General features: G+C 43.1%; 1 protein-coding gene across 2 annotated transcripts in view; it reads left to right on the forward strand.

The window, feature by feature from the left end:
* GYG1 (glycogenin 1) overlaps positions 1–12,617 on the forward strand; it is a 38,593-nt gene that overhangs the window by 15,116 nt on the left and 10,860 nt on the right. For both annotated transcript variants that reach the window (XM_047784356.1, XM_047784364.1), the window contains exon 5: positions 1,354–1,480. In XM_047784356.1, coding sequence (XP_047640312.1) covers positions 1,354–1,480 — 127 coding nt within the window. The remainder of the gene's footprint in view (positions 1–1,353; positions 1,481–12,617) is intronic.

The raw sequence follows: 12,617 nt of genomic DNA on the forward strand, positions 1-12,617 counted from the left end.
TTAAAATTATAGTTGATTTACAGTGTTGTGTCAATTTTGCTCTGTATTTAGAAAGGAAACTAGGTGTCAGTCAAGGCAGACCAAGAAGGGAAGTAACTGCCATGTACCAGCCTCACACTTTCAAAGGGCAGGATTCTCCTTGACTATCACCCGCCCCCACCCATGCCCATGTGCACACATATGCACACCCACACACCCAAGCTGCTGTTCCGCCGCATGGGAGAATCTGGTCCTGTGTGTGTTTTCTGAAATCTCAAGAGCCTAAGATAGGAAGCCCATGGACTCCGATGGTGGGAGGTGTTTTGCGGTGGCTTAGTGACCTATCTGGTTACCTATGTGCTTGTGATTTAGCTATTTAGATTTTTATTCTTTTTACTGCTTTTGAATGAATGGCCATGGTCTTCACTCTCCAAGGAAAGTGTGAGGGAGTGAAATCCAGGAACCCCAAGGTCTCAGCAAGCACTGTGCTGTGTGGTTGTGGCTGATGTTGGCCCTGTGAGAACCAACCTCCACCTGCCCAGAGGTGTGGCCAGGGCAGGAGGGCAGTGTGGCCTTCTCTCCATGAGCCTTATGTCAGTGTTGGGGGCTCCAGAATCAATTCCATTTTCCCAGTTTGCTCTCTTCTGCTTTTGACTTCTTTTTCTGTTCCATTGCTCTTAACAGAAAGTCTAAAATCTTTAACTGGGAATAAAATCCAAAATCCAAGTCCGGCATGGTCGAGTTGGTGCCTACCTTTTGCAGACTACCGTGGTTCCATGCGACCCCTGCCCCACTCTTCAGTATACTTAGCCAGACTACCTTCCAGCTCTTCTTTCTGAAGCTGCATTTCTGCCCACCCCCTCAGGTCTTTGGTGCTGTGTGTTCCACCTGGAATACTATCTGCTCCCCTTCTCTCCACCTGCATTTGTCAAATCGCCTATGTACCCCTCAGCTTAAATACAGCTTCCTCCTGGCACCCTTCCCCAACCCATCAGACCAGGTCTCAAGCCACCTGCACATGCCTCATAGCACCCCATTCATGATGGTGTTATTGACTCTTGATTTGCTGATAGCTTGAGCTCCACCTCCACCTCACCCAGACCATCATAAAGATGATGACTATATCTCTGTCTATCATTGACACTCCAGCACCTGGTGCACATTTATTGAGGAGCACACAGTAGCTTCTCAATAAATATTTGTTGAGTTAATGAATTAACTCAGGGAAATGGCCATCCCCTAAAATGTCTTTAACATGCAGTTTCTTATTTTAAAAATGAAATTAGTATCAATTTGTAAAAGATCAATTATGTATTCCTATTGAATTATTGACCTGTCCTTGAAATCTGACTGTGATTTTTTTTTTTCTTTCAGGTGGGGACCAGGGTTTACTGAACACATTTTTTAGCAGCTGGGCAACAACAGATATCAGAAAACACCTGCCATTTATTTATAACCTAAGCAGTGTTTCTATATACTCCTACCTCCCAGCATTTAAAGCGTAAGTGCAAATGGTTTAACTCTTGTGGGGAATGGTAAGGGCAGGAGAGTGGGGTTTAAGATTTTGGGGGTGCCTCATTGTCATTTTGAGGGAGACTTTGAGGGAAGTCTTTTGTGGGAAACGTGGCTGTAATGAGTAAAGGCCTTAATGTTACCCATTACTTTGTGTTTGGAATAACCCGGAGGGCACTTAGCTGCTTATGGGAAAAGGTTCCCATTGGTTCTTGCTGTGCCTGGCCCTCTGATGAGTCATCTCTGTGTCACAGTCAAGAGCACTGATTGAGCACAAACCCAACTTCTGCCTCATCCTAGCTGCTGAGCTTCAATTTTCCAAAATGAGGGTGTTAACTGCTCCCTCCATGGTATTGGTGAGGATTAATTAAGCAAGATGCTGGTAGCAATGTGGTGTCATGGTCAAGAGCAGGGCCTGTGGAACTAGACTACCTCTGTTCACATCCTGGAAAAGCCACTTCCTGGGTGCTTACTAGTTACTGAACTTGTAGTTCAGTAGAAGTTGGGCTTGTTTCTGAAGGTCTCTCTGCCTCAGTGCCCTGCAAAGGTCCCTGTGAGCATGAAGGGAGGCAGTCATGTGAAGAGGTAGGAAGAGGGCCTGGCCTACCCTTCACACTTAGTGAACGTGAGGTGCCGAGTCCTCTCTGTTTGGGAGGTGGTCTGGCAGTACGAGCAGTCTCCCAGCCAAAGAGGCCAGTGCGGCCTCTTCTGCCCTTTCCCCACTGGGCAGTGAAGGCTCTGGGCCGCAGGTCCAGCATATGCCAAGTGAGAGGGAAGCAATACCTCCCTCGCTGGGCTGTCAGAATGAAGAGAGTTCATACACATAAAGTGCTTGGTGGATGATTGTTGTTTTTGGCAACATGCTTATTTCTCACTGTTCTGGGGCATTCTGATTCAGTGAGGAATACAGCCTAGTTACAATGCTTGTCTCACTGTGAAGGCCTGGGCCCTATCCTTTGCCTCTGACTCATTTGTGCAAAACCAAGAAAGATGATTCAGGTTTCTTGAGTGGAGGCCAAGCTGTCAGATTGATCCTGAGACACAGCCGTGAGCAGCGAAGCTCTTCAACTGAGTGGGGCTGGGCTCTCCAGTCTCCATCCGGCACAGGTACTCCTGAGTGAGCAGGAAACAAAGGGCCTTTCACTCCTCATATTTCTTTATCCAAAGTCTCTCTATAAGTCTTGCTCCACTGGTAAGGGTGCGTGTCTGCCTTTTTGTGGCAGAAATGTTTCCTTTTCTGTCCTTTTCTGGGCATACTCTGTCAACATCTCCCAGATAAAGATTACAAGAATCTTGTGTTCTTTCCTCCCTGTTCTCTTGGCATATGTCTCTGATATATTACAGCCTCTTGATTCACTTCCCTTTCTAGAAACAAAACAGGCAAATTCTCAAACATACCAACTGTGGTCTGAGTAAAGCAAAACAGAACAAGATTCACTATCAAGGGATGGAATAGGAGAAGCATTATTTTTGCCACTGATCTTTGGCCTTGTAAAGTACAAGCCTGTCTTGCTTGGAAGTGTATGGCCCTGATTCTTTTTTTTTTTTTCCTTTCTTTTTTTTTCTTTTCTTTTTTCTTTTCCAGTTTTAGGTGTACAGTAAAGTAATTCATTTATTTTGTTTCAGATTATATTCCAATGTTCATTATTATACAATATTGATTTTAATTCCCTGTGCTACACAGTGTATCCTTGTGGCTTATCTTTTTTGTGTGTGTAGTAGTTTGTACATTAAGTCCATACTCCTAACTTATCCCTCCCTACTCCCTTTCTCCTTTGGTAACCACAAATTTGTTTTCTGTGTCTGTGAGTTTATTTCTGTTTTGAATATAGATTCATTTGTATTATTTTTTAGATTCCACATATGAGTGGTATCATACAGTATTTGTCTTTCTCCATCTGACTTACTTCAGTCAGTATAATATTCTCTGTGGGTCTGATTCCTTATAATCCTCATCGCATCATAACCACCCCTGCCAGTTTGAGCAGTGTTCCTACCAACCATGGTAGCTTGACTCTCTAGAACTGTATTGGTCTGTAAGAGGGCAGTGACTTAATTTCATTGACCAGATTCAACTAAGCAAACAAAAATATGAGTGTGCAAAGGAGAAAGAATCATTAGTGAATGTGAGCAGTTCTGCAGCAGTTCATGTGTAGAGAACATGGGTTCTGAGATGGATACGTTGAGGAGATGTTACTCTGGCATCTTTCCTGTTGGCCTTAGTTCCCAAACAGTCCATCTAGAGTTTAAAGACTCACATTCATGTTTTTCATGTAACATGGCCCCTTCTCCCCTTTGGTTCATTCAGACTCCCTCTGAGTCTCACCTTACTATATAAGGTGAAACACACTGTCCCTTTCAGTGATAACCTGATTTGCATTTATTTTATTTTGATAAAGAACAAGAAGCAGGTGGTGCAGAGTTAAGTGATTTGGGGGTTGGGCTGGGCAGGAGATATACTTATTTGCTTGAGCCTCAGCCCCCTCTCCCAGGAACCCAGTTGTTTTTATATCTTTTGAATGAATAGCCCAGAAAAACGGTTTGGGATCTAAATTATCAAAATGGTTAGGATGGTTTCTTCTTTCTGGATCAACAAATGAGTGCTAATTTTGGAAATCTGCTTGGTGTATTGCTGTAACCGTAGAGTAGATGATGCACTGGGGAAGCTGGCGGCAACCTCATCCATTTAGCTGGACGTCAGCTGGCGTGGGGCCTAACAGGAGGTAAGGCTCCCTCTGTGTAGCTTACCCTCAGGGGTGTCAGTCCTACATTTCGGTGATGAGATGCCTCAAAGCACTGCCTTGCCTCACCCCATTGCCGCCTATTTAGGAAAGTGGAAACCAGATCCAGAACTCATTTTCCCCTTCTCTTTGCCAGAGAAAGCTTTTGTTTTTCTTGCAGATAATCCATCTCCACAGACATTTTTCTTACAATCGGGAAGAGGTGAAAAGGCAGTTCACATTTCTTTTTTGTTTCAATATAAAATTGTGGCCCAAATCTTTCAAGCTGAAGTGGATGGTCATGAGCATTTGGGCCACCATCGCCACCCAATCAAGCCCCACTATTGGGCTCAGGCTAACCTTGGTGGCCTCCAGGACCAAATGGCTCTGTGGTGTGTTGGCCTTCCCTAAGGGCCACACAGGTGGTAGCAGGTAGAATGGCCACAGAGTAGTTTAGAGGGTTGGTGGAAGAAGGGTTGATAATTTGTCTCACCAGCTTCTAGCAACCATGTGCCATGAGATCACCAAGGCAGTATTTAGATGCCCCAGGATCTTAGTACTTGGACATCTTAGACCAGTATAGCCTTTTGCTATTATGTGATGTTTTTTCAGCTAAGGGATGACCTAGCATGAATCAAAAGTAACAGAATTTGAGCCATGAAGGTAGCATAGCTAATGCTTTTCTCTGCATATCATTTGGATAGAATGAAACACAAAGGAAACACACTTACTGGTTTTACCACTTTCTTTTTTGTAGCAAATTTCATGTATGCAATGTATTATTACTACTGTAGTCACCATCCTGTACATTAGAACATTAGATATCTAGAACTTTGAGATATATATTACACTGTATATAATGGAATTATGTTTCTTTATTCATTCTTCCACTGACAGACACATAGGTTGTCTCCATATCTTTAGTTTTACCACTTTTGATACTTAGTTTCTGAAAAACAAAATTAGTAATATTTTCTGTAATAAAAGATACTGTTTAACACAGCATAATTGGAGAACTAAAATCCTTGGCTTAGTAGCTTCTTTTAAGTTAATTTGTAATGTATGCATTGAGAAACAAATTTATAAGTGCATTTTGTATGAAATAATATTTCTGAAAGAGCCTAGGATAATGTTTGGGAAATAGCAGGCTCTTAGTATTCATTTCTTTATGTTTTCTCCATCCAGAGGGCCTATTCTAACCGTATAGCATAGAATGTGGCTTGCGCATAGTGCTAGGCAAAGTCTCACTAGCCTTTTTAAAATCAGCCCTTTAGTTCCATTTTAGTTCTCTATTAAATCCACTGACTTAAAGCTGTTTCTGTTATATTGTGCTATATGAAATGGGCCCAAAGCAAAGATAAAAAAGTCTCTGTTGTTGCTTCAAACTGCCATACAATCTAATGGGTCAAATTGACAGACTTCAGAGCTTGATTTACCAAATAATTTCCCAATAAATATTTTAACTTATCCTTTTACTTGAGTTTAGATATGATCTGAGACCTGACCTGGTCTAATCTCAGAAGCTAGATCTAGAAACCCAAAACATTTTTTTTTCATTTGTTTACTGCTTTAAACTTTTCTGAGGGTGTTTTCTCATAGGCATTATTTCTTTTCTAGAAATGTGGCTTATTCACTAAGAACTTATCAAACCTCTTTAAAATCAATATTTTCCGGAGTTCCCGTCGTGGCGCAGTGGTTAACAAATCTGACTAGGAACCATGAGGTTGCGGGTTCGGTCCCTGCCCTTGCTCAGTGGGTTAAGGATCCGGCGTTGCCGTGAGCTGTGGTGTAGGTTGCAGACGCGGCTCGGATCCTGTGTTGCTGTGGCTCTGGCGTAGGCTGGTGGCTACAGCTCCGATTCGACCCCTAGCCGGGGAACCTCCATATGCCGTGGGAGCGGCCCAAAGAAATAGCAAAAAAAAAAAAAAAAAAAAAAAGACAAAAAAAAAATCAATGTTTTCCAAAAGTGAAATTGACCCTTCAGAGTCCTAATTTCTGTTGTTCCTGTGTGTTTCTGATTGATTGTTGTTTTTCCTTGATCTCTGAGCTGCCCTCAGCTGTAGCTCTCCCCGGACCGTTGTCATTGAAGCAATAGTCTTGCTGTGTTCATTCCTTTCCACACTCCTACGTTTTTGCTTAAAACCCCAAGGAGTTGTAGTTTGTGTTGCTCTTGTTTTTCAGCCACTTGTTGGTCCACTCGCCCGTTCATTCAGTGGGCAGGTCTGGGGCACAGAGAAGCCACTTCTCATTCTGCTCACCAAAGACCACAAAGATGAAAGAGTAGGCAGTAGTTCCACCTACCTGGCAGATGCTTATGTGTGCAGAGCTTCCTGTGCAGCCTGTGGCACAGCCCATGGCTTGAGTGTTGAAGGAGAGTCAAGTTGCAATTGCAGCCTTTCTGAGTGTTAATGATGCTGTAGGGCACCAGGTGCCTTGTTCCTCAGCATGGCCATTGTGTCACTCCAACTTCACCTCTCAGCATTTATCTCTATCCGATGATCTGGCCTAAGAGCTTAACTGCTGCTGCCTTTCCTGCTGCCCTTCTGGATCCTCATGACTTTTCTCCATGGAGGGGGAAAGCTTCCATGCCAGACCCACCCCAGCCTTCAGAGGCTACTGTGGCAATAGGCACAGAGGGCACAAGGAGTGACATCATGGGCAGAAGCCTGGGTGAGGAATGCCACCTCAGTAGGAGAGAGAGCTCACAGGAGGGGATGCCTGTGGATTAAGTGAAAGCTGCACCCTCCTCCAAGGTCACGAGCTGGTGGGCTGCAGACTGTTATTTGTCACAAGATGTATTTTGTCTTCCTCACAGTTTTCTTTATTCTCTCAGTTGTCAGTGCTTAAAAATTAGGGAACTTCACATGAAATGTAGACTTCCAAGCTCTTTTGAAAAATCAGATGTTTGATGGGATGTGGGAGAAAAATGTCAAAGATGATTGTTACAACTATGGGGCCTAAGCAGCTGAAATAAAGGAGCTGCCATTTTCCTGAGATGGGGAGGATTGTGAGCTAACCAGGTTCACGGGGGCAGGGACTGATCAGAGATGTACTGAGTGTATTACATTTGAGATGTGTATTAAACATCCTAGTGAAAATGTGGAAGATATAAATAGCTGCAAGAGTTGGGAGTTCAGGAGAGAGGTTGGGTGAGATAGCTATGGGAGTGTCAGCATATAAATGATTTTTATAGCTGTGAGACAAGATGATATAACCCAGGAGTTCCTCTTGTGGCTCAGCGGGTTAAGAACCCGACTAGTATCCATGAGGATGAGGGTTTGATCCCTGACCTCACTCAGTGGGTTAAGGATCTGGCATTGCTATGAACTATGGTTAGGTCACAGACACGGCTTGGATCCAATGTTGCTGTGGTTGTGGCATAGGCCGGCAGCTCTGATTTGACCCCTAGCCTGAGAACTTACATATGCCGTGGGTGCAGCCCTAAAAAGACCAAAAAAAAAAAAGATAATTTAACCCAAAGAGTGATTCTGATGGAAGAGACTGAGCCCTGAGACGGGAAAATGTGGAGCAACAGGAACAAGAGACTGAGAACAGCAAGGCAGCAGGAAACCCAGCAAAGTGAGGTGTTGCACAAGCCAAGCAAAGAAACCACTTCAGCTAGGGGGAGTGATCCATCGGTGTCAGATCCTGTGGTCAGAGGACAGCTGAGACCTAGAGCTTGGAGGTCACCGGGAGCTTTAGAAGGGTCACCTATGATGAAGTGTTGGAGGAGAAAGCCTAATTGCCTTGGATCTAAGAAAATGGAGAATTGGAACTCTTCTGAAGCATGTTCTTTAAAAGGGAAAAGAGAAGTGTATTGGTAGTTGGATGGGGGTGTAGGATCAAGAGAGGGCAGTGGTGGTGGTGGTGGTGGTGGTTTTTAAAGATAGGAAAAGTTATAGCATGTTTGTATGCTAATGGAAATATCAGAGAGGGTGAGTGAGCACTAATAATGCAGAAACCTGGAGGGAGACTGGCAGAGTGACAGGATGCGTCCCTGTGTACAAGTGGAGAGGTTGGCTTCAGAGAAGAGGTAGGATGGTTGTGTAAGCACAGATGCAGGTAGGTGGTTGTATTTTTTTTATTTTTATTTTTTGGATGAATGAATGAACGAATGAGCAAGCAATCAGCCAGGGGAGACTGAAGGACACACTATCCCCAGTAAAGTCTCCCTAGTGGCCTGACATCCTGGTGCTGGGCCTGTTACTTTGAGAAGAGAGGCCAAACTAATAGGTGGCATAGTTGACTAGGTCCAAGTTGAGGTTGCTAAAGTCTGGATTTGAGTATTGATGTTCTGACTCCCGGCCCATGATTGGGAGGGTTATTTAGCTTGAAAGGTAGGGAAGAGTCGAGTGGGTCCCTGGTGGCTGCAGTTCCTTGCTGCTGGGTAGGAGCTCTCTTCTGGTGATGGGACCTGCATTTGTCCCATGGACGCCTGCCCTCCCCTTCATCTCTGTGTGACCAGCCCACCCCCTGAGCACTTAGGTTTATGGCACTTGATTTAGACTCTGAGTAGGTAAGAGGAGGAAATTTTTAGTGAGAGAAGATTGATTGGCTGTGGGAGAAGGTTTGTGTAAAAGAGGGAGCCTGAAAAGGTACGCAAGTGAGTGGCCACAGACCAGAGAACATGAGTCACTGAAATGGGTGGAGGATGGTTGGCACGGCTGCCACATCTCCCAGGGAAGGGTCTCATCAGAAATGCTGAGTTTCTCTTTCTTGGTACCAGATCAAGTATTGCACGCAAAGAGCTTCGTGAGAACCAAAAGTGCTCCTGTGTGCACTGTCATGGATGAGTTTGTTTTCTGCTCTGACCGGTTCTGTCATCTCATGCACACGTTGCTGGCTACATTTCTCAACTGCTAAACTAGTCATGAAAATTCTATCTGATCTTTTGGTAACACCGGGTCACAGGGATTATTTTAACGGCTAACATAAGCAGTATTATTGCTGGCTCCAGTTCAAACTATGTCTTGTGATCTGGAAGTCTCTTTTGAGATTCTATCAAGTTAAAATTAGAATGCTTATTTTAAGACTTGTATGCAAGCTGAGACAAATCCCCATTAGTGGGTCAGAATGAATGGCTCTCAGTAATTTAGAGACAATTGTGATATGTACCCAACTTTTTTTTTTCCTCCCTGGCTGGTAAAGTTTGGAGGATAAATCAGGCAGTGAGTCAGTGAATCTTCTGGTTATCCTCACTGTGAGTGGAGGTCAGTTGAACTTGATCTTCTTGGCCTCAGCATTTCCCGTTCTCGTTCATCGGCTGTTTTGCTTTTACTCAGAGGAATGTAACTTCTGACTATTTTGTTTGTTGCCTTTGGTGAGAGAGAGAGATGCCATCAGAAAATATCTGGAGTTCCCGTCGTGGCGCAGTGGCTAATGAATCCAACTAGGAACCATGAGGTTTCGGGTTCGATCCCTGGCCTTGCTCAGTGGGTTGGGGATCCGGCGTTGCCATGACCTGTGGTGTAGGTTGCAGACACGGCTTGGATCCTGAGTTGCTGTGGCTCTGGTGTAGGCTGGCGGCTACAGCTCCGATTCGACCCCTAGCCTGGGAACCTCCATATGCCACTGGAGTGGCCCTAGAAAAGGCAAAAAGACAAAAAAAAAAAAAAAGAAAGAAAGAAAGAAAGAAAATATCCTGGGTTTCCCTTTCATGAGAAACACACACACCCCAGTTTGCATTTAGGCTAAATTATTCCTTTAAGCAAGAAGTGATTTGCCCTTTTCCTTATGACCTCTACTCTTACTTCATTTTGACATGGTTATTTGGGATTTTTCATAAATGACTGAAGAGTAAATTGATAGAAAACGATTTTTTAAAAAAAATGTTTCTCAGGGAACGTGATTGTGACAAAAATAATTACATGAAATCATATCTAGATTAATTGAAACTCTAGATAGAAAAACAAACCTTTTGCTCATCTCTGTTTGCAAACAAAATCTTTCTTTCTTTCTTTCTTTCTTTTTTTTTTTTTTTTTTTTTTTTTTTTTTGCCCACACCCATGGCATGTGGAAGTTCCTGGGCTGGGGATCAAACTATCGCCACAGCAGTGACCCAAGCCACTGCAATAACAACTACAGATCCTTAACCCACTGTGCCACAAGAGAACTCTCAAAGTGTTTTATTATGGATGCTAACAGAGCAAGCTGTTCAGACTACTTTGTTGTGTAAATGAACACTGTTCTGTTTGTACCATAAGAACAGAGTTATATAATTTTAACTCTGTAACTCACAAACTTTTGTATGTGGCCACCAGTGTTAGGCCTAATATTAGACTGCCCTTTACGTGGAGCCCAGGGCAGCCTTAGGTGATTTCCAGGAACATCCTTGTGGGCAGCTCCCATTTGCAAGACTGCTGAGTCTGTCTTTGCTTCTTCCCGCTTTTCAGTCTGAGATCCATGTTTCCTACTCAGCAGCTGCCTTTCTCCCCACCCTCAAAGGGCCCTGGGGCTGGGCAAAACCTTCCTCATTCAGTGGCTCACCAGGCCTGCTCTTCTCATAAAGCATCCTTGCTCTAAAACTTATACTCCTCCCACCTCTGTTCATTCCCATAGATCTGTCAGGTGGGTGGCACTTAGATTGAAGTAATACCTCAACACCTAAAAAATGAGTCCCTGTTCCTTACTATACAGAAATTGGGTTGACTGTAGCCTAACCCATGACATCTGGGGCCTCCGCTTATGGCTGTAAGCACCAGCATCATCCTTGCTTCGTCTCTCATGCATCTCTCTGCTGTCACATTCGTGAATCCTTCTGAGCTCCTCTGGTCTTCCCCTCATCACCTCAGCACTAATCATGTTTTTCCAAGACACCTCTCACATTGTACATTTTGCGATTTATTTTGTTACTGGAATTCAGGTAACTGTTGGGAGGGTCCATCTCACTGTGGATCCTTTGGAGCAGGACCTTCTGCAGTCCTGCTCACCTCTGGACCCTCCCCACCTGCCCCACCCTCCCCCCCATCTTACTGGCACTCAAAGAACTCCTTGCCTTTGAGCATCGAGAGCAGTTCTACCCACATTTAGGGCCCTCTGAGATTTCAGTTTCTACCAGAAATAGACTTATCAAGAACCTTCTTAAAATCAGAACTGCTCTGTCTATGAAAGGACTGTCCAGTGGATAGGACTTTTCATGTTGGTGGAGTAGAATGGGTAAGAAGGTAATTTTGAGAAAGGAGGATCTTTCCCCTGCTCACAGAGGGTAACAGTGAGTTAGCATTAAAGAAACATTCAGAACAACCTAACCTACTGTTTAAAAGAATTAGAAAAAGAAGAACAAACAAAACCTAAAGTCAGCAGAAGGAAGGAAATAATGAAGATCAGAGAGGAAATAGAGAGTAAAACAACAACAACAATTGAAAAAAATCAATAAAACCAAGAGCTGGTTCTTTGAAAGGGTAAAAAAAAAAATTGACAGACCTCTGGCCAGGCTCACCACCAAAGAAAAGAGAGAGAATCCAAATAAACAATATAAGAAATGAAAAAAAAGCTCAATCGATAGTGCAGGAATACAAAAAATCCATGAGAACACTATGAACAATTATATGCCAACAAATTTGACAACCTAGAAGAAATGGACAACTTTCTAGAAACATACAACCCACGAAAATTGAATCAAAAAGTAATAGATAATTTGAACAGACCATTTACTAGAAATGAAATAGAATCTGTTAAAAAACAAACAAACAAATAAAAAAGCAAAAACCCTCCCTACAAACAGAAGACCAGGACAAGATGGCTCCACAGGTGAATTCTGCCAAACATACAAAGAACTTCTCCTGATCTTTCTCAAGCCTTTCCAAAAGAGTGAAGAGGACAGTATTCCCATAGACATTCTGTGAAGCCATCATCACCCTATTATCAAAACTAGGCAAAGATAACCACCAAAAAGGAACATTATAGGCCAATATCTTTGATGACTGTAGAAGCAAAAATTCTTTTATTAAATTTTTTATTAGAGTTGATTTAAGATTTTTTTATTATAGTTGATTTTCAATGTTGTGTCAGTTTCTGCTGAACAGTAAAGTGACCAGTCGTTCCATCTTTTTCTCATATTCTCTTCCATCATGTTCTATCATAAGAGATTGGATATAGTTCTCTGTGCTATACAGCAGGAACTCATTGCTTATCCATCCTAAATGTAATATTTTGCATCTGCTAACCCCAAACTCCCAATCCACCCTACTCTGTCGCCCTTGGCAACCACAAGTCTGTTCTTCATGTCTGTGAGTTTGTTTCTGTTCTGTAGATAGGTTCATTTGTGCCACATTTTAGATTCCACCTATAAATGATATCACATGGTGTTTGTCTTTTTCTTTTGGACTTAACTTCACTTAGTATGAGAATTTCTAGTTGCATCCATGTTTCTGCAGGTGGCCTTATTTTGTTCTTTTTATGGCTGAG

This window comes from Phacochoerus africanus, chromosome 1 (genome assembly GCF_016906955.1).
Source record: "Phacochoerus africanus isolate WHEZ1 chromosome 1, ROS_Pafr_v1, whole genome shotgun sequence".
In the NCBI taxonomy this organism is placed as follows: Eukaryota; Metazoa; Chordata; class Mammalia; order Artiodactyla; family Suidae; genus Phacochoerus; species Phacochoerus africanus.